This window comes from Bos mutus, chromosome 13, assembly GCF_027580195.1.
Source record: "Bos mutus isolate GX-2022 chromosome 13, NWIPB_WYAK_1.1, whole genome shotgun sequence".
NCBI classification, from domain to species: Eukaryota; Metazoa; Chordata; class Mammalia; order Artiodactyla; family Bovidae; genus Bos; species Bos mutus.
Genome location: NC_091629.1, coordinates 1,688,469 through 1,714,206, shown reverse-complemented (window position 1 = coordinate 1,714,206; position 25,738 = coordinate 1,688,469). Strand labels below are relative to the sequence as shown.

The 25,738-nt window shown below is 42.6% G+C and overlaps 1 protein-coding gene across 6 annotated transcripts in view; it reads left to right on the top strand.

The window, feature by feature from the left end:
- CELF2 (CUGBP Elav-like family member 2) overlaps positions 1-25,738 on the top strand; it is a 559,335-nt gene that overhangs the window by 230,253 nt on the left and 303,344 nt on the right. For 2 of the 6 annotated variants that reach the window (XM_070380898.1, XM_070380897.1), the window contains exon 1: positions 11,777-12,110. The exons of 2 other annotated variants lie outside the window; for them this stretch is intronic. In XM_070380898.1, the coding sequence (XP_070236999.1) occupies positions 12,037-12,110 (74 nt within the window). In that variant the 5' untranslated portion in view covers positions 11,777-12,036. Of the gene's footprint in view, positions 1-11,776; positions 12,111-25,738 lie in introns of those variants that run through there. 2 more of the 6 variants (XM_070380899.1, XM_070380901.1) reach the window with 2 other exon arrangements.

Sequence of the window (25,738 nt, the reverse complement as noted above, 5' to 3'; positions counted from 1 at the left end):
TGTTTCCTGCATCTGTGTAAGGGTCCTACCGCTTACCAAGAATGAGCCACCTTTGGGGAAGCAGAGAAAGAATTATGATAGAATTGGCATCCTGCTTTGAAAAATGTAGTCTTTTGTTTATTTGCTAGCAGACATTGTAGCACTGAATACATCTATGGGTCTGACAATGGGACCCGTTGAACAATGGAGCTGTCAAACTAGCTTAATGCATGTCTGGGTTTTTTTTTTTTTCTTCTTCTTTCTCAACACCCTTTTTATCTGTTTTAATCTTGTTTGTATAGACTATCCAGATTGAAGAGCTTTTAGGACTGCTTGTTTGTGGTTTTGTGCATTTGAAAAATTTAATATCTGCCGTTCATAGGGCTTTTTGCATTTTGCAGCTATGTTGGTTGGATTAAGTTAGAGATTTATTACTTACCTCTCTGTTAAACTACAGAAAGAAACTCATTGATTGAGAACGCTTGTAATACCATTATCATTCTAGCAAATACCTTGTTATCAGACATGCCTCTACAGTATTTAATGCTTGGAGATTTAAAACATGCCTGTTTGGTGGACTTACGGAACATAGCACTAAAGCAAAGTTAAGAGGAATATTTCTAATGTTTAAGTAAATTATGATTTCTGATGTCTGCTTCCTCTTTTGGCATCCAGGTACATAAACAGTTTAGAAATTCAAGGAGAAGTTAGAACTTTCGCCCTCCTAATTTTGGTCACAAACTATCACTAGCCAGCCTGTTAAATCGTTAAGTTAAAGGTCTCTACAGAATATATTGATTTTTGATATATGATTATGTGCTTATAAAATGCATTTCTACGCAGGGCAAACATGTCTCACATCTTCAAAAATCTTTCCTTTTATAACATGGGCAATGGTTTCTCAGGTGAAAACAGTGAGACTTCAAAAATAAAAAATAGAAAAATCAGTTTCAAACTTCTCCAACATTAAAAACATTTTTATTCTCAAACTAGATATAAAGGAACTGATCCTAGAAGATTAAATGGTAATTGATATACATGAAAATCATATCACTGACATTTGTTTCCATAAAGAATATGTCTTTTCTAACATTTTAATGTTTTGCTTTAATTAGCTGTTTGTGCCAGAGCAGTAGATTGAAAAATACTCATAAATTCATTGAGATTTAGAACCTAATACTTAGAAACAGAAGGGAAATTATTTTAAAGGGCAAATTTAAAAAAGTAGATATATTTAATTACAAATATTTCTTCTTGGATTATATTGTGTTCAGATTAGTGATGTACCCAGTAAATAAGGAGCAAGATGTAGTCCTTATAAAACCAGCTATGAAACATTCACTATTTTTCAGAGTTTAGACATGCATTCAATTTTTCAAACTTAGGCTGAAATGTTATATTTAATACAAAATTGTGAAAATTCATGTTGCAAGCTCAATAAATTGCCTTCTCAAACATAAATTTTCTATTGATAATATTTTCAGAGCCTGGCTGAACCCATAACGTATCTGTAGAATAATTATATTTTTAAAGTTATCCATGGTAAGTAAAGTGGATTTTATGATTATGTTCTCTTACTTCCAAAGGGATATGAACAGCTCATTCCATTGGGTATGCCAATAATTGCTTTTGGATGAGCTTATAAATGGTAATTGGTGAAGCTTTCTATCTGAAACTGGCCCACTGTTACCAGCACACCTAGATTCTTCTTTCATGGGAAATTTTTTTTTTCTAAATCAAAGGTCACAAAGCAATTTTTTTGTGATTTGGGGGAAAGAAAGTAGTGTCCTGTGTTTCCCAGCTGCCTGTCAGAAGCAAGCTGAAATAAAAAAATACCTTAGAAAACTCCATGTTAAATTTTTGACTAAATTATAATCATTCATCTGTGATCTATTCACTTTAATCCCTGGATGATCATCTTAGGTCCAAGAACAAGGGAACCCCCTACCCACTCGTGCTTTGACCCAATCATTACCAGCTTCCAGAATTCTGAGGCCCCCATTCCAGCGTCCAACACACAGCTATCTTGTCCTCTAGCCTGATGGGGGAGTGGGAGATGGCCGGAAGTTGGCCAACTTGTCTACATCTATTTCCACAACAGTAACAAGATACGCAATCTGTATCCTGCCATCAACTTCTGTGTTGGGATGATTCCCTTCCAAGGTGACCTAAACAAATGTCAAAGTGAATTTTAATCCTAAGCCCAGACTTGCAGAAACAGAACAGATGAGTCAAACTCGGAAAACGGCTTCTTTCAATAGAGTCACAGTTGCACCCGAGTCCTTGCACACAGGAGCCTTGGGAATACGCAGCTGTGTTCAGCAGACCACAGGCTGCGAGATATGTAACCTCAACATCCAAAGAGTTCTTTTATTTGTGAAAATGAAACCTCACAGTTTTTCCTTTTCAAAATATGAGTGCATACAATTGCATAATATCCCTTTGGGGCTGAAAAACAAAGGCCTTTGATTAATATTCATATCTAGAACTTTAGAGCAAGTGCAGATTGTGCTGGAATACCTAGGAAGTCATTGGAAGAGTGAATCAATACTAATTATTGTAATCAGGGTGGTTAATTAAGTGAAAATGTGGCTGATAGAAAGTTCATTGCTCACAGCCCTGGAAACACCTAGGTTGATGAAAAGAAGGTAAAATCCAAAAGCAAGCGTGGTACCCAGGAATGATCTCTCCATGTTTAGGGGGTCAGAATCTGTCCACAGAAAACATACCTCGATTTGATATAATTGCAACAGTGAGAAAACCAGAAATATCAGACTCAGTTTCTGGTGTAGAGGTTTCTATAAAAGTCATTAACAGAAAGCAGTTTGTTAAGAAGCATCTCCTGCGGCTCCCACAGCATTTATCTGCCCTTCTTCCAACGGTAACAAGTATATTTCACTCTGTGGCAGTAACGTCTTAGATCATCTTGATTAGCCTTCATTGAATTTCTTTCTGCATTTTGGTAATTCCTGGGGGATATGTTGAGGGTGGGGAGGTGGGTTCTCCTTTCATCACACTATTGATTGCTTCCTTCTTGGTTATTATTGGCTTTGGGAATTTTTCTGAACTCGCAGTGACTTTTATTCTGTAGGAAAGATGAGGCAGTGGTTTTTGGAGGGGATTAAGATCCGTGGCATTTCATTTAACTGACATGGGGAAGAGGGTGTCAGAGGAAGGAACGCGTATGTGAGGTTTCAGGGCTGTAGCCCATTAAGAATTGAAATGAAGTGTCCTGGAGCTGAAACACCTTTCTGATCCCACGGTACTCATCTCCAGAGGTCAGGCTGAGATGGAAGCTAGATGTACATGTAAGAGGGAGAGACTGTGTGTGTGTGTGTGTGTGTGTGTGTCTGAACCTCTACTCCACTCAGAAATGTGCTGGTTAACCCTGATTTCAGATGAGGGACCCTTTGTGCCCAAATGCAGCCTTCTGCTTCATGCAGTGTCATCAGGGGTTGTTCTGTACAGGTATGTTTATCTGATCCAGAGCTTTCTTCTGACTGTAACTTATCCCAGCACATTTTCTTGTATGTCAAGACCATCATAGCTAATGGGGAACAGCATCTGTGGGGGAGGGTGACAGCAGCCCAGAGTGGCATGTGTTACCAGGACAGCTCGGCTGCTCCCTCACCCCCTTCCATGGTGACCCGCCCATGATTGGCTGCCTAGGGTCGTGATGAATCACTGCAGTTTAGGAAGCAGGATATGCCAGTGTGCTCTCGGAGAACAACAAAAACCACAATTTTCCTCCATAATCATTCAGTTCAGCAAACTTTGTTATCATGAACATGAAGAGCATGAGGTTTGAAGTTATCGATAGCTGTGGCTTTTCAAATCCCTGGCTGAGAAGGGATTTGAATCGGTGGAAACTATGTTGAAACTTACGGATGGCATTGCTGGCTCCCAGCTGGTGTGTGAACTGACGCGAAGGGGCACCATGGTACCTGCTGCAGGAAAGAATCAGATGCCTGTCATCCCTCCTGCAAAACTGCCCATCTCAGCAATACAGGTGCTTGCAGGTGTCGTCATCGTCACGCCTTGCTTTCTGAATATCTTGGTCTGGGACCTCAGCTCTTTCGGGTTCTGTGACATGGCTTTCCCATTCATTCAGAGATGACTTAGGAAGCATCTCTGTGAGTGGAAATGCACTGAGCTGGTGATGGACGGTGAGAACTCCTGGTGGTGGCAATTAGGGTTCATTTTGACTTTCTCTTTGGAAACTGACTTGATCAAAAGGGATGGAGCTCTTGTCACCAGCTGCCAGATGCTCAGTGCCCGTCCTGTATAAACTGTACCCTTCTTCCCGCCCTGGGTTAGGGCTGCTGGCCTTAGAAGTATCAGTGAAAACGTTAATACTACAAGGACAAAAGGATTAGGACTGCTGTTCTCTTTTCTTACCCATCTGCCAGTTCCAGGTTTGAATAAAGATTGGGAGGTGGGAGTATTGTAATTGGAATTAAGAATAAATCCAAACGTGATTGACTCTGTATCTGATGCTACACTAGGGGATCTCTTTTATTTTATATAATTTAATCCTCCCAGATATCTAAGAGATAATGGTAGTTATGTTATTCCCATTTCAAAGACAAAAAAACTGAGACCAAGAGAGAGACCCATATTCGATCCTGGAGTTGGAAATCCCCTGGAGAAGGGATTGGCTACCCACTTCAGTATTCTTGCCTGGAAAATTCCATGGACAGAGGAGCCTGGCACGCTGCAGTCCATGAGGGTGCAAAGAGTCAGACACAACTGAGTGACTAACACTTTTCACACTAAAAGGGGGAAAGTAATACCCCTAGACACATGACTCATTGTGGAAGGGATTCTAAGTAAGGACTCAGGCAAACTCCTCCGTGGCCAACTTGAAAGTACAACTGTTGGATATTTGACACTTGAAAGTCATATTTTCCTCTGGTGCCACATTTTCACAGTGCACTTCAATTTGTCCATACCTGGAGAAGGCGATGGCACCCCACTCCAGTACTCTTGCCTGGAAAATCCCATGGACAGAGGAGCCTGGTAGGCTGCAGTCCATAGGGTCGCAAAGAGTCAGACACGACTGAACGACTTCACTTTCACTTTCATGCATTGGAGGAGGAGATGGTAACCCACTCCAGTGTTCTTGCCTAGAGAATCCCAGGGATGGGGGAGCCTGGTGGGCTGCTGTCTATGGGGTCGCACAGAGTCGGACACGACTAAAGCGACTTAGCAGTATCATAGCAGGGAAGCTGTACAGTAAGAAAGGGAAAACCATAGCCATTTTTGCTTCTGAGTTCTTAAAACTCCCTTGAGGTCTTTGAATTAAAACACCTATGCCTCACTTTTCTCATGCTTTAATCTGTATAATGGGAACACATGTTGGAAGGAACAGTAGGGCAATCTGAAGCATAATGAAATTAAAATGTGTCTTTTAACTTACATCAGGGACCAAAATCTGTCATACTGTAACCAGAACCAACCAAGCAACAGATACCCTGTGTGACATAATCTCAGCAGTTAGGAAGCTCACAACAGTCCTGAAACAGAGCGGGAACAGTGGGCACAAAGGTATCAAGCAGTGTGTATTGCAGGGGAGGGGGTCTTGAAGGACAGAGGAGGGAGCAGGAGGGAGAAGTTGTCCTTGGAACACCTTGGATTCATCTTTGTTATTAAAACAAAGCCAAACAAAACTCCTTCACTTCATCCCCTTTCTTCCTCAGACCAGAGGGTCATTCACATCGCTCCTCTGCTCTCACTTCACCGTATTCCTATGATACGGTGCAAATGCAGTTGTTAGCCTCCACCAGGGAGTGTTGAGAGACTAACTGATTAGGTCACATAAAGGTTTGCACTCATCCGTAGAGATAAGACAAGATAACACATTTCCACTCAGCTTGGGTAGATCACTACACTGCTTTTTCATAAAGGTTTTGGGTAGTTCTTTAAAGAAGAAGAAAAAAGAATTATTTTCCCCTAATGGACTTCATAGGAATTAGCATCACAAGCAAATTTAAAGAAAAAGTCATTTGGGATTTTCAAAAACCTCTATCATAAAGCTAAAAATAGTTACAGATTTGAACTATATTATAGAGAAAAAATAAATTTCCTGTGCTCAAAACCTTAATGTATTTTCAACCTACATGTCACTTTAATAGATTGGTTATGTAATTGCTGTTGTAATAATTAGGTTAACACATTGTACCTCTCATCTGAGGATCATGGTAGAGTTTGATTTTTTTCAGCCATTCATCCCTAGGAGGAAACGATGGCCAAGCACATGCAAAGATCTAGACGATCGATCAGAAAATTCAGTGACGTGTTCCCAGTGTTAGTCTGCTCTGACAGAATCAGATGCAGAATCCAACAGGTTTGGTTCTTAAGTCTTATCTATTTCAGTCCACTTGCAAGTAGCTTTTGTCTTAGAGAGTTGAATCTGCATGCACCGTATCAGATGACTTCTGATCCTTGGAAGGAAAAGCTCTTTGATGGGGAATCCATCATCATGTGGGTAAATGTGCTTTGTTTTACATGCAGTCCAAGCATTTGGTCTCTTTAATCCTTCCTCTTCTTCAAGATGTATTTGTTCAGAAAAAGGAGAGACACTGAGGCCAGTGGGGCTCTCAGACCTCCGGAGAGTCCCTCTCAGTTCCAGATTTTGATTCTTGCCAAGATCAGCTTCAGACTACTCCCCCAATCCCTCCAGGAAAGCTTAAAACTTCCTTTCTCCATTTATCCACCCCCACCTGTTGGCGCTCGCTCTCTGGACCTAATGTTATGCCTACTGCTATATCCACCCAGCTGTCGCCATTCAGCTGTTGTCTTTTGTCAAACGGTAGTTTCTCTTTTTGAAATTTATAGCACGTGACAGTAAAATGAGAACTTCTGGCCAATTGGGGAAAACATTTGGGGGAGGGGGTGGTTCAAGGGCCGATTGCCAGGGAACTCAAAACCCCATCCTGATAGCTATAAATTTTGTTCCTGCCGCCAGGCTGGCACCAGATAAAGGTACCCGATACAGTCTTGACAAATCTCAGCATCTTTGAGAGGCCGCTGGGACATTCCTTCGGAGGCTGTGTTTTCTGAGTGCCTCCATGCACACATCACCAGGCCAGCCTTCTTCTCCTCCCCACCCCTTCTCCCGTCTTCTCCTCCCCAGTTTTCAAATCCTGTTTATTCACTCTGCGGGACACGGTCTTACATCCTCCCCCCTCCACCCCATGATGATGTCTGAAGAGGGGGCACCCCAGAGACAGCTGTTCCTAGCTGAGAACGCAGCCTTGGTCCAGGCAAACTTGACTTCCCCGACAGATGAGCCCCCAAGACTGGTCATTTTGGTGGTCACCTGCCTCCTCAGCGCCGCAGCTGTGGAGGAAGGCTGTCTGGCATTGTCTGGCTTCCGTTGGAGAGAGAAAGCGGGAGAGAGAAAGAGAAAGCTGAGGGGGGAGGGAGAGAAAGAAGGCTGCAGCAAGGATAATGAAGAAAGGAAAAGGGAAATGTAAGGCCGAGAGGGAAGTGATGAGCTGGCTGGGCGTGAGGCCTGCCAGGTCCACAGTGTTAGCATTTCATCCCCTTGGAGTGGAAGCTTCTGGAAACCCGAGAGGGGCACCTCATTTCCAAGTGCGAAGGTATGTACACAAACAACCCATCTTCCGTTGGAGGGTCTCTTCAGATGGGAGGGAAGTTCACCATTATGTCTTCGGCTCTGTGGAAAACAGATTCAGAAAAACACAAGATTGCAAAAAGCCAGTAGCAGCTGCTCTCCAACGGCTGAAAATTCCCGTTAAAAAAAAAATGTAAAATAAGAGTTTGATCACGATGTCATCCTTACTGTAGTGTGATTTTACTGAAGTCCTTTTAGGAATGTGATAAAGTCACTATTCCAGAACTTTTCAAAATGGGGGGGTCAGGGGCAGCGGATGATAAGATCATCTTAAAGTTATGACTGGTGATAGAAGTATTTAAGAGGTACCTTTATTATGGAGCTAAGAAAATATACTTTATAATGTATCACTTAAGGATCTATTTAGGGGTTTTTAAGCACATGGAAAAAGACACAGTTGTTTATTTTTGCAAGTTGCTGATGAAACTTGGGGTAAGCCAAAAACAAACACATGGCCATGAAGAAACTTTCCCAGGTACTTAAAATTCATGTGGATTTCACATTTGTTGGCTGGAAAACCCCCAGTGATGGGAATCCCATTCCCCACGTCCCTTCTAGGGCCTTTCTTGCTCCAAATGACTCTCAGCACACTGGGCTTTTTTTTAACTGGAACAGCTATGTTAATAAAATTTGACTTTGAAAAGGTGATGGGGAAAGATGTTTTGGATTCTAGTTTGTAATAAAGAGCCAGAAGTGAGGGGAGAAAAACCCTGTCGTGAAGGGGCCTGTTTGAGGAGATGGAATAGGATGCGTACATCTATAGCTGCATGGCCGACCGTCTGCGGCTTTAAAGAGGCTGCGACCCGTGATGTTATAAGTGGGAATAATTAAAACATGGAAATTTGTCGTAAAATACACAGGGATGTCTGCAGGAGAAGAAGATTAGCTGTTGGGTTATAAGCATGTATCACTATCGGGCCCCGGTCTCTTAAGTTACGGTATAAACTTTGTGCAAAAATGTTGGAATGTTTATAGTCAGGGACTCTATCCTGGTGCATTGATGAAGGCGGGTGACGGAAATAGAATACTTTGCACCAGAGCAGTGTATACTCCACGTAAAAATGCATTTATTAGCACTGTGTTTCTTTTGAGAGGTTGTGTTTGTGTGTGTGTTTTACTATCAGTGATAATTCAGTGCTCAAACAATGACCATGGGAGAAAACTCAGTTTGAGATGAGGCTTGTGGGGGGCGGCGGGCAGCGAAGGGGGGCAGTGCTGAAACAGCACCGTGCACCCGATTGCCTTGGAAGGCCTCGTATAAAATGAGGTCATTCAGAAACTTTCCCTTGAAGTGCTTCCAATTCTTGAATTGCCTTTTGTTTGGGAAATGAATAGCAAGTTGATTAAAAAAAATAGACAATTAGGGAAGGTAGGGGGATGGGCTTAGGGACCAGCTTAAGGTTTTTCTACAGTGAAGCAAAAATGGTGAGGAAATTGCGTGGTTCCCTACTGCCTGGTCCCCAGGGTGGTCAGCACACAGAGGTGTCACCCACCAGGTTGGGTCCAGGAGGGGGGGCTCACCATGGCCTCACCCTCTTTCACTGCTGTTGGTAAGAACCTTGGCAATAAAATAGCGTCTCTGAACCCCGTGTGTTTAGCAGCAGCTCAGTCGAGCTTTCTGCAAAATAATTCCAACTACCAAATCATAATACCTGATGGCTCGTTACAGAGTGAAAATTTTAAAAGGAGGTGGCGGGGTGGGGGGCGGGGGGCGGGCGTCGAGTTGTTAGGTTTTTGTTTTTTTTTTTTTCCTTCTGCCAAAGCAGAGAAATGATAGATTGAAGCTTTTCATCAAGTGGTATTTGTTTGGATGTTTTTGTTTTGTTTTTAAGCTCAAGAGCTTTTGAATTTTTGTATTTTTTGAAAACGGCTAGTGTGGAGGTGCTGTGATCATAGAAACACACCTCTATGGGGTGTATGTACGTGTGTGGACTTTGTTTCTCTCTGGCACCTACATTAAGAGCCTATGCAGTCACTCTATTATTTACGTATTTGGCATCCCAACTATTTCAGCTCAGCTACATCCAAAGCTTCCCTTCGTTCCCGTTGTCACTGGATTTCATGTACGAGCCAGTCTTCTTTTATATCTGACCCCGGGTTTGCTTCTGACTTCACATGGCCAAAGCAAATGTGCTTTGAAAACTCTGGGACACACTGTAGTTGTTAAATAAGGCAGTAACCTATGCACTCGTGGTTCTTTCCCTATGACCTACTTACATACTTCCTCACCCTCCTTATAGTATGATTAAAAGCTGCTTTGAATCCACTATTGCCTCGAGGGATTGGAGCCTAGAATTTAACAAACTGCTGAGAAGGCTTAAGTCAGTAAGAGGCCTTCCCCTACAGCGTCTCCCAACTAATTCACATGCAATTAAAGAGAAAATAAATATTTCAGAAGTGCACGTGTTAATGAAGCTTTTTCTACCTTCTAGGATGTAGATGTGCATGGAGCTTCATTCCATAGCAGCCTGGAAAATATTTTCCTTTTTGATGAATGCAGTTGTGTTCTGGAGGCCAGTTCTGTTCGTTCGTTCTTCAGATAATTTTATTATAGAGTCAGCTGCTTATCTACATTTGGGAGTTATATAAATCATATCTTCAAAATCAGGAACTGTCGAGGTTTGTCTCATTTATCTGGCTAATTACTTTATCAAGGTTATTGAAAGACCAACAAAATTCTTACAATTTCAAAGACAGTCTGCAGTAGCGAGGGTAGGGAGAAAATGTAACTTATTAGGAAAAGTTGGGGCATTTGGGTATAAGAATTCATTTTACTGCATCTGTTTTTCAGTTCTTTATGAATCTAGACCTGGTTCCACAGAAAGGCAATATTTTAAGAGGAAGGTTGGTCCTAGCCCTCCACCTATCTTAGAATGATCTCAGTCAAAAGCCAAGTACATTGCTCAGCTGAAGAAGAAAATCAAGTCAATTAAGTATGTATGGACCTGAGTACACCAGGCCTATTATTCCAAATTGCTCAAGGCAGGATTTTCAATTGATGTGTGGATTTCATACTGGTATATAAATATCCATATTCCTTCATAAGCTCTAAAGATTATCCTATCTCATTATAACATAAGAAATTGGTGAGAAAAACAGTTTTTTTCTCCATATAATGGTGTCAGATACACTTAAAGCCACGTGATACAATGCCACGTGACCTGTTTAACCCTCTGCTGCCTGACTACACCCCTAGGTGTGAAACATCATTTCAAAATAAAATTCAAAGTGATTACCAAAAGAGACAAGCTATGAAACTTCTAGTATGCAATTTATGAGGTTACTTTAGAATGTGAAACAGGCTACAAATAAGTTTTACAGGCTTCTGACCTTGTGAAAATTTCAGTTTCATCTAAAAAACGCAGCAACAAAACAGTCACGAGGCCGCCAAATTAGAACATCACTTTATACTTATCTTTTAAAAATGTTCACAAATCACTTGGGAAAATTGAACTCCCTTTTTGTCTTCCTGAGAGTTCTGTCCTGTTTCCCAATTCCTATTAGTAAATTGGTCACAGATCTTAAATGAGTATTTAAGCTTCATGGCCATTACAGACCCAACACTCATGAAGCCACTCTTGGTTTTTAATCACTGTGTTAAATACTTGGAAATGACCAATTCGTGATGTATCGTTTTAAAAGAAAAGGTGATTTATCATTCTTAGTTTCAGTCCCGTATACGTCTCAATGTTTTCAAGATGATACAGAAGGAAGTATAATCGTGCAGGGATTCGTGCATCTTTCTCCTTGAAGCACTGAAAAGTCCCCAAATGTCAACTTGAGCCGTTTCTCTGATATTTACTTTGGCTCAACCGAGTGCTATTTCAGTTATTGTGGTGAGTTCATACACGGGCGAGCGCAGCCCACCGACGAGCATTTAAACTAACCCCGGTGATGATTCGTCTCTCGTGGCTTCCGTTGGGGAGTTCGGGTGCGCTCGTGGCGTGCACGGGGCTTGGGCAATACGGTGGCATTCAACCCACGACAAGCGGTCATTCGGGCCTCCTGCCAGGCGCCTGGAAACGGGACCGGACACAGCCAGCGCGGGGGACGGGTGTGCAAGTCTGGACGCCAAGGACCGCAGGCCAGGCGGCGATCTGTCCAGGGGGCGGTCCCGCCGCGCCCTTCTCCCCCCGGGGGCCGGGCGCGCGGGCCCGCAGGGGTTAAGCGGCTGCGCGGCGGGCGCGGCGCTCCGCCCCCGCTCGCCGCACCTGGCGCTCGGCAGCCCGCGGCCCGGGCGCTGGGTGTCGGCGGGGATTGGCGGAGAACGGCGTGGAGAGAATGTGACAAGTGCCGGCTCGGGCGGCCGCCGCGGGGAGGCCGCGCGCACCTGTCCCTGCCCGTCTGCGCCGCCCGCCGCCGCTCGGCCGCGCGCACCGCCGCCCCCCGCGCCCGAGCGCAGAGCGCGCGCCGCGAACATGACTTCTGCCTTCAAGCTGGATTTCCTCCCGGACATGATGGTCGAGGGCCGCCTGCTAGTTCCCGACAGAATGTGAGTGTGGCCGCCCGGCCGCCTCCGGGACGCTGGTCCGGAGCTCCGCGGAGGGAGAGGGCGGGCGGCGGCGCTCCTGCGCCCTGGGGACGCGGGGGGCGGCTCCGGTTCGGCCGCGCCCTGGGGTTCGGAGCCGGCGCTGGATGCGGGGAGAGGTGGGAGCGCGTCCGGAGGAGCGGCGGAGCCCGGGGTGGGGCGGAGAGCGGGGACCAGAGAGCCGAACTCGGGAACCCGGGGTCTGGGCGTGGGGTCCGGCCCGCGGGGATCGGCGAGCGGGGCGCGGCGTCCCAGGGTGGGGTGGGCGCGTGCACGCTCGTGTCATTTGAAATTCGGGGCTGCTGGAGCTCTCGTGGCCCGTTTACAGATCTCTTCTTGCTACATTGTCCGCTCCTCTTGTCTTACCCTTTGCAAAAATCCTTTTCCTGGGGGGGGGGGGCGGCGGGGGGAGGAAAAAAGGAGGAGGAGATAATTACAAAACATTAAAATAGCCAGGTGTACTCTGCAGAAATTAGACATAATTTTTTACGTAATCACGGTGGTTTGTCTGATATGCAGCCTGTAATTTAATAATTAATGTGATTGTGGTTGTTTTACACGTCGTCAAACTAGAGTAGAGTTTATTGGGAGAAGTCGAGAGCTGGGATTCCTTAAGAAAGGAAAGTATGCCTCAGTTTTCTCGGGGCTCATTAGTCTTGATAGGAAAGTTACTCTTATCAGCTGGGGCACTCTGGAGGCAATAGGATCTGCTTGTATTTCAGGCATGTTTGAAAAGATAGCCTCGAAGGTTGCCAGGAGTGGGGATGAAAGGTCTGTGTCCATTTCAGGCTTGGAATATACACAGTTGTCTCTTATCAGGCAAGAAATGTGATAGTGAATCTAAGCTACAATTAATCGAGCGAAAAAGGGACTGCTCTCCTTGGTAAGAGTACGTATAAAATGTTTCCTATTGTACGCACCCCTAGATAACATTCATATTCTTTCTGGTACTTTGCTGTATCCGTTGCAATTTTCAGGCCATTCCGAGCTTTATGATCCATTTCCCTGGCAACTAACTTTCCCCTACGGTGCTAGATTCTTTTTCTAGGATGTTAAATGTTATGAGCTGAGAGATTCTTGAGAAGCTCCGCAGTGGCCAATTATTTGAGCCCCTAGGATTTAGGAGGGAAAAAAAAAGGTGAGGAGAGGGATGAAAATCTGTTAAATGTGAATTGTCCTTCTTGTCGATATTAAGAATGTTAACTTGCTTTTACACGTGGTCAAGTTCATTGTCCAACTAAGATAATCAGATAATGTAAATTAAAATATTGAATTTCCCTTTGGCAGTTTTCTCTGTGAAGTTAATCTTGATTAGTACCGTTCCCATGATATTTGTTTTGAGAGATCGCTGGCTTCTCCCCCTACCCCCACAAAAAATAGCTACCTTTATAGGCATTCAACACAAGTTTGCATAGTTAGCTAATTTGAAAGTTCTGTGTGTTTTCTCCTCTGCTCCTTAGCGTGTCAGGGCCGAACCAAAGATTTTCTTGGTCATGATTGTGCAATTGATGGTCACCTGCTAAGAATACTCTCTGAGTGCAGAGTGTTAATGGCCTCTGAAAGATGCTCTCTCTTTTCAGTTAAATTATTAATTATGAAAATTTAATTTATCATTTTCATTTAGTGGATGAATGTGACTGGCGCAAACTACTCTGAATAAAGCATTTTTGTCTTAAGGATGGAGTCAGCTCTGAAGATCCTACTATAACTTCAACCCATTTCTCTTTGTGTGTTAGTTATTCCATGTGTTAGATTATTGAGTTAAACTCAAGTTGTTTTCAAAATCTTTTTCAACTCTAGCTTAATTAAAGCTTAAAAAAAAAAGAAAAAATAGAGGATTTGTAAATAATGTTATTGTTTCTAAAATATCGATTTTATGTCTCCTTAGCCCGAAGAGTACTGTAGCATGTTTTCCTTAAGAGTTTGTAATTAATTCACATTAGAGTCAGTCTTTGGGGAATAGGGATGCGTGGGAAGGAATATGACAAGTTGAAAATGCTTGAAATTCACCTCCAAGTGTATCTTATTGCCACATTCAGACAGTTGAGAGGGTAGTGGTGCGGGTTTATTGTTTTCTGGACCCGTTGTCTTTTATGGTCTGTTGACATTTGGACTTAAAATGCCATGAGCTAGATATTGGCCTGTTCCTAAAAAGAACTTATGTAAAACACAGGGCTTTTCTGGTGTTGATTTTTCTAAATCTGTGCCACATATTTTCAATGGCGTTCTCCCACAAGAATCTATTAGATAAGTTTGCAAGATGTAATATGTTTGAGTCCTCAAGGCAGATGAACAGATAGCTTTTGAGGTAGATGATTATGCTTGATGGCCCCGTGAGCCATCAGGCGTTTAAAGAGCCGGATTGTTTAAGGCTCTGTAGTGGGTATAGAATTGTTGTGACTTGGGCTTCAAAGTCCTGGGGTTTTCAGTGTTCGACATCAAGACTGTACATGGAAATAGATCTTTAAATGATCTTAACTATCAAACTTTTGTTGTTCTTGTGTGACTGTAGAATGTCATTTGCAACAGAGCATAATGAAAACAACACCAGAACTGATATTGTAAATCCTTTTTTAAACTGGGGCAGTTGGTTTTGGATTATAGTTGGAGATGGGGATTTTTTCTTTGTTTCACCTTTTGACTGATCATATGTATGCATCAGGTTTTTTTTTTTTTAATGTGTTTGAATTTTTAAACAAATTTTAAACAAAATCTAAGAGATGCTATCTTGGAACTGAGAAATCAGAAGTGGAAAAATCTATGAGCGCACCTTTTAAGTATTAGTTCAGATTTGTGATGTTAAGAGTAAGATGCTGAGGAGAAACCACCAGTAAATTAAAATGAAATCTTCCTCCCCCACACATTTGGTGAGTAACTTTATTGACAAAGAAAAAAAGTTACCCTGAGTCAACTTGGTGCATTAACCTTTTTTTTTTGTGGAGTGCTCCCAAGTCAGGATAACCTTAAAGATGTCTATATGGATCTAATTAAACTGGAAGGCAGTTCTAGGGACATCATTGTGAAAGCTGTTAAACCAGACCTCATTGTTCTGTAGATAAGGAAACCATTAGAGGAGCAGTGGGACCAGTCCAAGAAGGCAGTGTTATTACTGCTTCCCTCTCCCCACTGAAAGGACAAACACAGGAGTCATTCATTGAATGCCTGCTGTGTACCAGGACACTGTACTTAGGCTTTCATGGTCGCTGTAAGGGTGATGGCTGTTGCACCCATTTCACAGATGATGTTTGAATAGACTACATTCTTGTGCATGCTGTACAGGCAGTAAATGGTGAAGCTGTGGTTCACTTGTGTGTGTATATGTATATGTGTGTGTGTGTGTATTATATAAATGCATGTTTATGAGTTGATACAGAGAGAAGAGAGGACAGAATTTTTGTTGGGAATGGTGGAGAATTATAGGAGATACATGCCTATCATTTAGGATTGACTCTCTAATTTGATTCAAATTAGTGAATTGATCACACTTGTTTGATTTAAATTCACAGTTATTCCATGAGCTCATGAACTAAAGAAAATACATTTTAATTTAAAACTTTTCTTTTTGTTTACCAAATCCCAGCAAGATAAAAGTCAAAAGCCTTGAGGTTTTTTTTTTTTTTTTTTTTTCAGATGGCATTTAAAGTTTTTTGGAAAATGCCATTACCAATAATAATAAAATACAGTGCTGAGATTTGTCACCCAATTCCTTGATAGACATAAGAGGAAATTAAAACATGAAGACGCTAAAATAAGGATGGTGTGTATGGTACTTTAAGGAAATTTTTAAACAAGTATTTTCAGGTGGGATTTCTGAGTGCCTGTCTCAGTATCAACTGCTTTCTGAAACCGAAAATTCCTCCCATGTTGGCATTTAGAACACTAATGTTATCTTTGATCTGGGTTAGAGGTATTATTTTAACTGAGTGTTGCTGTTTAATTGTAATTTGCTGGATTGAGATTACTCTGGCATCTGTTGATGAGATGTGGTCAGCTGGGAGGAATAAGAACCTTGCAAGATAAGATGAAAAGAAGATAAGATTTTCAGATATGAACCCAGTGATTAAGATTTCATAGCCTCATTAAGAATATTTTCCATCCCAGTGGCCCCTCCCCCCCAACACTATCATAATAGCATATTTGCCTTTTGATAAAAAACAGCAGACTCCTTCCCTTTTTAACATAAATCCTCAGATTTTTCATTCCTCCTTACTCCTTTCTCGTAGCTTTGTTTCTTACAAGTTCAGCCCCCCCTCTCTTGTCATTGAGGCTTTTATATTAAGTCATGTATGATGGGGGTCTGATGTCACTGTAGTAAATGGTAGACGGACCTCGCAGTTGTCAATACTATCAGAATCTCTTACCTGATTTGCATTTCACTGGGAAACCTCGGGATTTTCAGTACGTGGCAGGCAGCCCAGTGAGAAATCAGTAAGTCACTGATGTCTTTTTCACTTCCCATGCTGAACCTCCAAACTTAAAAAATCTTTATTTCCCATTTAATGTATTAATACCGGAAGTTTTTTTTTTTTTTTTTTTCAGAGGAGGCTTCGGTTTTTGCTTTGGGCTGGCAGATTAGGCCGTCATGAAGAGTTAGCTATTTCTCAGTGTCATATTTGTTCTACAAAACTGCAGAAGAGAGGCTTTGTAAAGTCCAAATGATTTCCAGCTCATACAGTTCAGTCGCTCAGTCGTGTCCGACTCTTTGCGACCCCATGAATCGCAGCACGCCAGGCCTCCCTGTCCATCACCAGCTCCCGGAGTTCACTCAGACTCACGTCCATCGAGTCAGTGATGCCGTCCAGCCATCTCATCCTCTGTCGTCCCCTTCTCCTCCAGCTCATCAGCCCTTCCCTGTTCTTGTGCCCTTCTGTGTGTATTTCCACGGTCCGGGGGGAGCAGGTGATAGAAGGAAGCCAGCCTCGGCGCTGTGCTACTTGTGTAGCGGTGCAGAAAATGCATTTTTATTTTTCCTGAAGAAAAAGCTCTTGCTGAACTTGAAGGGAGACAGTGCTGCACATTCCTGGAAAAACCTTGGTGGGAAACAAAAACTAATTAGCGCGGTAAATGTGATGCTCGCAGGTAATTGTAAAATAATTATTCCCCTTTAGCATCATCATTGTTTAATTGTGCCATCCAATATTCTCATGCTCTGAATCTAGATGTGAAGGGATGGAAACCCCCCATCTCCTCCTGGGAATGTCTTTTTCATTTACTGTAAGCTTCAGACTCTTCTGAAAGGACTGTTAAGAAGAATGAGGGGGAAACGTACGGGGGATTTTCAGCAGCTTCACTCTTCCCGTTTGTTCTAAACCGTGATGGAAAGGGATTGCTCCAACTAGTTTTATAGAAGTACAGTTCCACTTATGTGTTGAAATCCCTTGTGAGCGTATTTGGGATGTACATGTTCACATTGTTACCCGTGGAGCTTTATGAGCAGTCTGTTTTATGAACTGCAGATTGTATATTATGTTCGGATCCCGAGAGTGATGCTTTACAATCAGCTGATGCTTTAAAATGAAATGCTAATAAATATGTAATCATATGGTTCTCAAAATGACAGATGAGTACAAATTTCGGGTTTTGGTTAAATTTTAATTCCTCCATTTGAATGAATGCCTCAGAGCCAACTTGCTGGCAAATTATCAGACCCAGATTTTTTAATTTCCCCTCCTAAAGATATATGTAAATCAAGTTTAGGCTGCATTTAGACGAAAATATCATTTTAGTTTATTCTTCTCAACTTGTCTGCCAGATTCATGTGGCCTTCTACTTAAGGTCAGATTTTTAAATAAAGAAATCTGTTTGAAAGAGACCTCAGTTTAAATGGTGTGTGCCCCCTTTCCATCAGCAGAAGTTAAACAGGTAGAAACAGGGTTCTTTTAATAGTGATAGTGCTTTAAAAATGGAGTACGGGCAGTGTGTGAATTTTAAGTCTTAATAATTAAAGAAATCGGTGGTTGGTTTTCTCTGTGAGATTGTTTATGATTCTGTCTGTTATGATCGTAGAAATCAAGTTCCCCCAGCCCATTTGCCTGACATTTATAGACTCAAACAGGACTGAAGACTTCCAGGGGTCACAGATGATGGTGCTGACTCACTCCTCAGAGAATGCATTTAATTTCAGCTGATTTCTCTGACATTTTGACATCACTTGTGGACAGCTTTTGAAAAAAATTTGTTTTTGAGTTTCATGGAACAGGATAGTTCTTCAGCTTCCATACTACGATCGAAAATTCAATGTTTTTATGCTGAAGGGGCTTCATTTTCGTGCTTTTTCACAAAGAAGTTCATAGCCAGACTTGGGCTCATTAAATTTTAAGATGGTATTTTAGATCCTTTTCCTTGAATGATGTCTTCCTGTCTCCTGGTCTCCTCCTATAGCAGGAAATTTGTACCACATTTATGTGACAAAATCAGCTGATCCTTCAGGCTAAAAGAGCAAAATATTTTGTTGTTCACCTGGTTGTAAATGTGTGTAAAAATGGGTGCACACGTGTATAAAGACATACGTATGTAGATATAGGTGATATATATATATATATGTATTGTTGCTCAGTTGCCAAGTCATGTCCAACTCTTTGTGATCCCATGGACTGCAGTGTGCAGGGCTCCTCTGTCTTCCACTATCTTCCTGGACTTTGCTCAGATTCATGTCCATTGAGTTGGTGATGCTATATAACCATCTTATCCTCTGCCCCCACTTCTTCTTTTGCCTTCAAATGTACACACACACACACACACACATACATACATATATATATAATTTATATTATATATTTATAATTATGTAGGCTCAATATCATGTAACTATATATAATATAAATTATATATAAATTACATATATAAAAATGCACACATATATATTAAGTATCAGTTCAGTTCAGTCATGACCCCATATAAATAAATGTATGCATATATATATATACACACACACATCTATTTGGAAAACTATCTTTGCATAATTCTTCACTTTCTTAAAATACCTTCCATTTAATGGTCTTTGTCTCTAAAAATTATGAAATATTAGTGACACTGCTGGAAATAGTTCTTCGAACGTTGTTTTGACTCTCTGGCACCAGAAGCTCAGAGCAGCTTCTGTTAAAGGTGAAGAAAGTGTCACTGCGATGGACCTGTCACACCTTCTGGGTGAAAAGCTGAGACCCTTCCCACCCGGTTGAGTGACTTTTCTCTTCTTGCTGCAAAGTCCTCAGACCTGGGGACCGCTCCTGTTTCTCAGTTGCCGTTGAGATGTTGCTCATATCAAGACCTTACAGGTTTAGGGTAGGAAGAAAGGGTCTTCACAGAAGCATATCAGTAGACCCTCCATCAATATTTTCTTGGGTAGACGTGGCTGGGGCTGTAATCCCATAGCTGTTATCCCATAGCTTCCTATTGCTGCTGAAAGGAGACTTTGAAATCTCACGTCTAGTGGGATTCCAGCACATCAACTGAACATCTTGAAAAGGCTAAAGCTACAGGAGATTTATGGACCTGTACAGGGATAAATTGGTATAAACCTTCTTCAGCACACATGCACACCTTGACGCCAGCTGTTTTCTCTGTACATCTCCAGAGTAAGACATTGGGTATCACACAAATGACGCCAATGTAGGCTGAAATCTGATGCTTCATATTCTCCTTGGGGGAGGGGGGAAATCTTAGGGGAGTAATAAAAGAGAAAGACGATAGGAAAAAGTGTAGGAAGGGAAGCTTTTGGTCGTGGGCTAATGGATGGTCGTTCCGTGCTCTTACTCAGCTGAATCTTCTCTAGGTCATTAACAGAATAGCTCTTCCTAAAGTTTTCTACCTTTCTTAGGTCTTCCTGATACGTATCTTTTGCATTCTTTTCTGAGTCTTGCAGTGGGCTTCTCTAAGCCCAATTTATTGTCCTTCTTCTTCTGAGTTTTCTGAATTTCAAGAGAGGGGGCCACATGCGTCCATAACACCGTTCTCAGAACTGCAGCCTTGAGAAGGGCAGCACCTGAACACCTTGGCCATCACTTGCAGTAGGTTCCACTGGCACAGCTGGTGTTTCTGTGCATAGAACTGTATTTTGACTTCCTAGACTATACAAGGGGTGTTGAGTTTTCTGGTTGGGCAGAAGGGCAGCATATTTCGGAGTGATTAACTTTATGGATGTCATTGTCTTCGCCTGCTATATTTGGCTCTGCTGCAGCTGTGTTTGCCTTCTCAAAATTGTCACCAGGAGGCCTCCAGCTGCAATTATTCCCTTCAGTTTGTGCTGGTAGCATCCTTCCTTGTGACTCCTGTGGTCTACCATGCCATCTTGCCTCAGCGTCAGGAGTCAAAGGCAGCACACGAGTTCCTTAGGGAAAACCTGATGGCTAGTTAACACAACTGGCAACTCCATGTCAAGACAGTAGCAGTTAAGTCCTCTTCATTTTACATTCTGGTGAGACCTGTCAGGGTGCTGCTTTCTCTTCACAGAAAGCCCATATTTTCCTCCTACTTCTCTATTGCTCTTCAATGGCAAAGGGTCGATGCCAGCATGTACTGATGGACGGTATTTCTTCCTTGTCTGTATTACTAGAGCAGTTCCGAACAGGTTTTATTTTGGTTTTGAATATAATTGCTTTATAGTGTTGTATTTTCTGCTGTACAACAAGGCGAATCAGCTGTCTGTATACATATATCCCCTCCCTCTTGGACATCCCTCCCACCCCAGATCCCTCACCCCACCCATCTAGGTCATCAGAGAGCACCGAGCTGAGCTCCGTGAGCTGTACTGCAGCTTCCCACTAGCTCTCTATTTTACACATGGTAGTCTGTAATGTCAGTCCCAATATCCTAATTCATCCCACCCCGCTGTCTCCCTGTGTCTATTCTCTGTGTCTGCTTCTCTATTCCTGCCCTGAAAATAGGTTCATCTGTCCCATTTTTTTTAGATTCCACATATATGCATTAGTAATACACGTGGAATATATCAACCCAGGAGTGATGTTTCTCTTTCTGACTTGCTTCAGTCTGTATGACAGACTCTAGGTCCATCCATGTCTCTGCAAATGACCCAGTTTTGTTCCTTTTTATGGCTAAGTGATATTCCATCATACACACACACACACACACACATATCACCTAGTATCACCTAGCACACACACACACACACACACACACACACACACACACAATCACCTAGTTACCCATTCATCTGACAACGGACAGAGTCAGGACAGAGCAGATATTTTACTTCTGGTATTTTCAGGCCCCTCACAAAACACGTCATTGCAGAGGAGACTTAGAGCATTTTTTTCCTGTTGGTTGAGCCCCTCCCACAGAATTTTCTTTTCTCTCAAGAAGATTTGAGTAAAGGTTGGTCTTCATATAGAAACCGTGTAACTTCAGTTGTCTGTGCATGGGTCTTAGTCTTGAGTTAGAATTTCCTCTTGGATCATTCCTGCTTGTTGGGGACACTTGGCCTGCATCAGGAGCTCCTGTGTGTAGCAGAATGGCACCACCAGGGATGTGGCTGCAGGATCTCTCCACCAGTGGCTGGAAGGTTATCCTTGAAGGATGAGCATCTTTTCCTAAACAAGAGTCTCCTGCCTTCTCCCGGCCTGTCTCCTGATTTGTCCCACACCCCCCTCTAGTTTTAGGTGACTTGTCAAGATTCCTCATGTAGAACATAAGGAGACTCAGGTACACTTCCTTACATGTGCCCCAGGATTGTTTGAAGCTCATGTCCACAGAGGGATGACAACCTGAATATTTTACAGCTTTGTGTTACTTAAGACTGACCAAAGTTCACCTGCCTTTCCTGGGAGAAGCAAACACAGGGAAACTTCATTACAACTGACCAGTTAATGTCTTCTCCCTCAGAGCATTCATGCTCTAACATCTTGGCTGAAGACCCATAAAGCAATATTGCTCCCATATAAACTTTCAGACAGGATCACATTAAGAAGACTGATTTTGTTTTTGTTTTTCTCTCTCTCTCTTTCTGCTCGATGATTGAGAAATAAAATACAGATCATGTTCCAGCTGTGTATTTGTGGTCAGACCTTGCATTCTGGAATGAGGTGAAGCAAAAAGCAATATCTCCCTCCAGTATCCCCATAGGTATATTTGGAAAAGCCAATCTGTACGCCAGCTGGAATAGATCTTGATTTTCTTATGGGAGGAGCCTCAGCTGCTCATCTCACCTGATGGGACTCCTAACCCCAGCAGAAACCCAACTATGATGTGAACGTGGAAATGAGTATTGTAGGCCCCCATTGCCTGCTGGCCTCGTGAGGGTCTCAGGCCACAAAATGCCAAGAATCTCTGAAGGAGGAAAGGACTTGGAGTGATCTTTTAGGAGTTGGCACAGTGGGTGGAGGTGGGCAGCTAGCCACACGGTTCATCCTGCTTTACTGCTCTAATTACACAAGCCCTTACTTCTCCTGACACAGTGGATAGGGTCCTTGAAGTCCTAAAAAGCCAGAGTTGCTGCAGCCAGTTGAAGGTTATAGGTCAGTTGTTCCTTATAGGTCAGTTGATGGATTATGATCAGATTCAGCTAGGAAGCCTGGCGCCTCCTCTGAGTCCATTGACTGAGGGATGTCCTCCATGGTATGTCAGGGGCCACGTGGCACCCACTCTGGTCAAGGGAGTGACGTTGCCAGTGAGACACCCCCAGGTCATGAACATAACCTCCCAAACCAAAACTCCATTGCCTCCTGTCGCAGACCACTTTGCATGAGGGTGCACTCAGGCACTATCAGAGATGACAGTTGATTCTGAGATCATTGGGGGAGGAACATGGGGTCCGTGGGTGAAAGCTGGCAGAAGCTTTTGAAAAGGGGCTGCCTTACAGATTCTACAACTGTTTCTTTACAAATTGATGAGTTCTTTGCAATTGGAACATTTTATCTTCTCAGCGTTTAAGACATCTAATTCACTTTGTAGGCAGCCTTTCAGTTGGGCCAAGACTTAGTGTCCAGCTATCATAAAAAGTGACCAAAATTGTACTTTTTTATATTTATTTTTAATTGGAGGACAATTGCTTTACAATATTGTGTTGGTTTCTGCCATACATCAGCATGAATCAGCCATAGGTATACATATGTCCCCTCCCTCCCCCCTCCCACCCCATCCCACCCCTCTAGATTATCACAGAGCAAACAGATTTGAGCTCCCTGCGTCATACAGCAAATTCCCACTGGCTATCTGTTTTACATATGTAATGTATATGTTTCAGTGCTATATGTAGATTCCATACATATACATTAATATAGGATATTTTTCTCTTTCTGACTTAACTTCACTCTGTATAAAAGTCTCTGGGTTCATCCACCTCATTAGAACTGACTCAGATGCATTCCTTTGTATGGGCTGAGTAATATTCTGTTGTATATAAGTACCACAACTTAATTATCCATTTATCTGCCAGTGGACATCTAGGTTGCTTCCATGTCCTAGCTGTTATAAATAGTGCTGCCATGAACATTGGGGTACATGTGTCTTTTCTGTGTGTCTTTTTTGATTATGGTTTCTCAGAGTTTATGCCCAGTAGTGAGATTGCTGGGTCATATGGTAGTTTTCAAAATTGGACTCTTATCAGCCTCAGGAGCCATGGAATGGCTTTGATCTGGTCTCTATGACTTTTTCAGATCTACTCAGAACATGTACTTTGATCCAAATTGATTTTGTATTTTCTGTTCAATAAAATAACAATGTCTTCCCAGAAGCCAAAGAAAATGTTTTCTGGCATCAACAAAACTATAATTCTTTGACGACGTAATACTTGTTTTTAGTGTGTTTCTCATAATTCTGACGTTTTAAAGAGTGTTGCCTTTTTGTGGACGTGCTTTCCGAAATATTTTGTGACATTTGCTGTTCTTGATTTAGGATGTACTAACAGCCCAGCCATGAAGCTAGGACTTGCATAAACCATCAGTAATCCTCAGAAAACGTTGGCAACATAAGTTGTCTTGTTCTTGTTTTGCAGAGGAGGAAAGGAAGTTCTAGAAAATGAAGGCACGTATCAGGTTGAATTTCAGACACATTGGAGAATTGGTTGCTGAGTATGTGGATCCTGAGTATGAAATAGTTTCTTAACTGTGACCTAATAAAGATTGAAGACAAAAGGAGAAGGAGGTGGCAGAGGATGAGATGGTTAGATAGCATCACCAACTCAATGGGCATGAATTTGGGCAAACTCTGGGAGATAGTGAGGGACAGAGGATGCTGGGATGCTGCAGTCCACGAGGCTGCAAAGAGTCATATGTGACTTAGTGACTGAACAACAAAAATAATTATAACCCACTTTTTTTATACTCTTTCACATAAATTGCTTGCTCTTGATTTTATTTCATCTTCTGAGCCCAGAAGGCAAGTGTTAGAAGAAAGGGTCACCGTAGCAAAACTGAGATCCCTTAATGCCAGAGGCAGGGTCTTTCTTAAAGCTGAGATCAGGAAGCAGTTAACATTGAATGTTAAGTGTTAGTCGGGCAGTCCTGTTGGACTCTTTGCAACTCCATGGACCATAGCCCTCCAGGCTCCTCTGTCTGTGGAATTCTCCAGGCAAGAATACTGGAGTGGGTAGCCACTCCCTTCTTAAAGGGATCTTCCTGACCCAGGGATCAAACCCAGGTCTCCTGCATCGCAGGCAGATTTTTTACCGTCTGAGCCACCAGGGAGCCAGCGTAGCTCTGTATTGTTCATTGAAGAAACTGTGTCTTCCAGGAAGAGATTTGTTTGGGGGATTTCATTAGACACCTGGCATCCCACCCCCATTTAATTTCTTCTTCTTGATTTTTGCACCTGATTTAGAGGAATACTGGCCTTCTTAGGGTGCTTTCAGCCCATAGCATGTCGTCTTGTGAATTAGAAAAAGACTCCTGCATGGCATTCAGTCCCCGATGTCCCCCTCAAGTGGTTACTTGCTGGTGTGTCCTTTCTGTAGTTAACTTGCGGTTTTGCCCCCTCTTCATAAATGGGCCAGAGAAGTCTGCAATAGAATAAGTGTCTCTGTACAAGGTAACACATGAGTTTTAAATGATTGACAGCCGTGACCAACTTAGGCGTGGTCCCTGGTCCCTTTCAAATATCAGTGCTCTTTTGACCTTTTCATAGCATTTTGCTCAAGTGTGTAAACAGTGGAGGGCTTCCTTGGTGGCTCAGCAGTAAAGAGCCCGCCTGCCATGCAGGAGACACAGGTTCGATCCCTGGATCAGGAAAATCTCCTGGAGAATGAAATGGCAGCCTTCTCCAGTATTGTTGCCTAGGAAATCTGATGGATAGAGGAGCCTGTCCACGGGGGTCGCAAAGAGTCAGACATGTCTTAGCAACTAAACAATGATAAACATTTGATGGGACTCTGGGTTTTCAGCACATCAGAGACTGTGTTTCCTCTGTAGATACCCAGAGTAGAAGAACCAGTAACAGGAAAGTTATGAGTAGAACTCAGGCCTGGGTCTGTCTAACCTACACATCATTTCATACCAGATATCAGCTTGTCGCAATGCCTGTATTCTTGGCAGGAGGCACGTTGTAACCTCAGAGGACGTGATTGGAGTGGAGTTTTCATGCCCCGTGTGGTTATTGTATTCTTGCTACTGATGCAAACATTATCTATAATTACATTTTCAAGT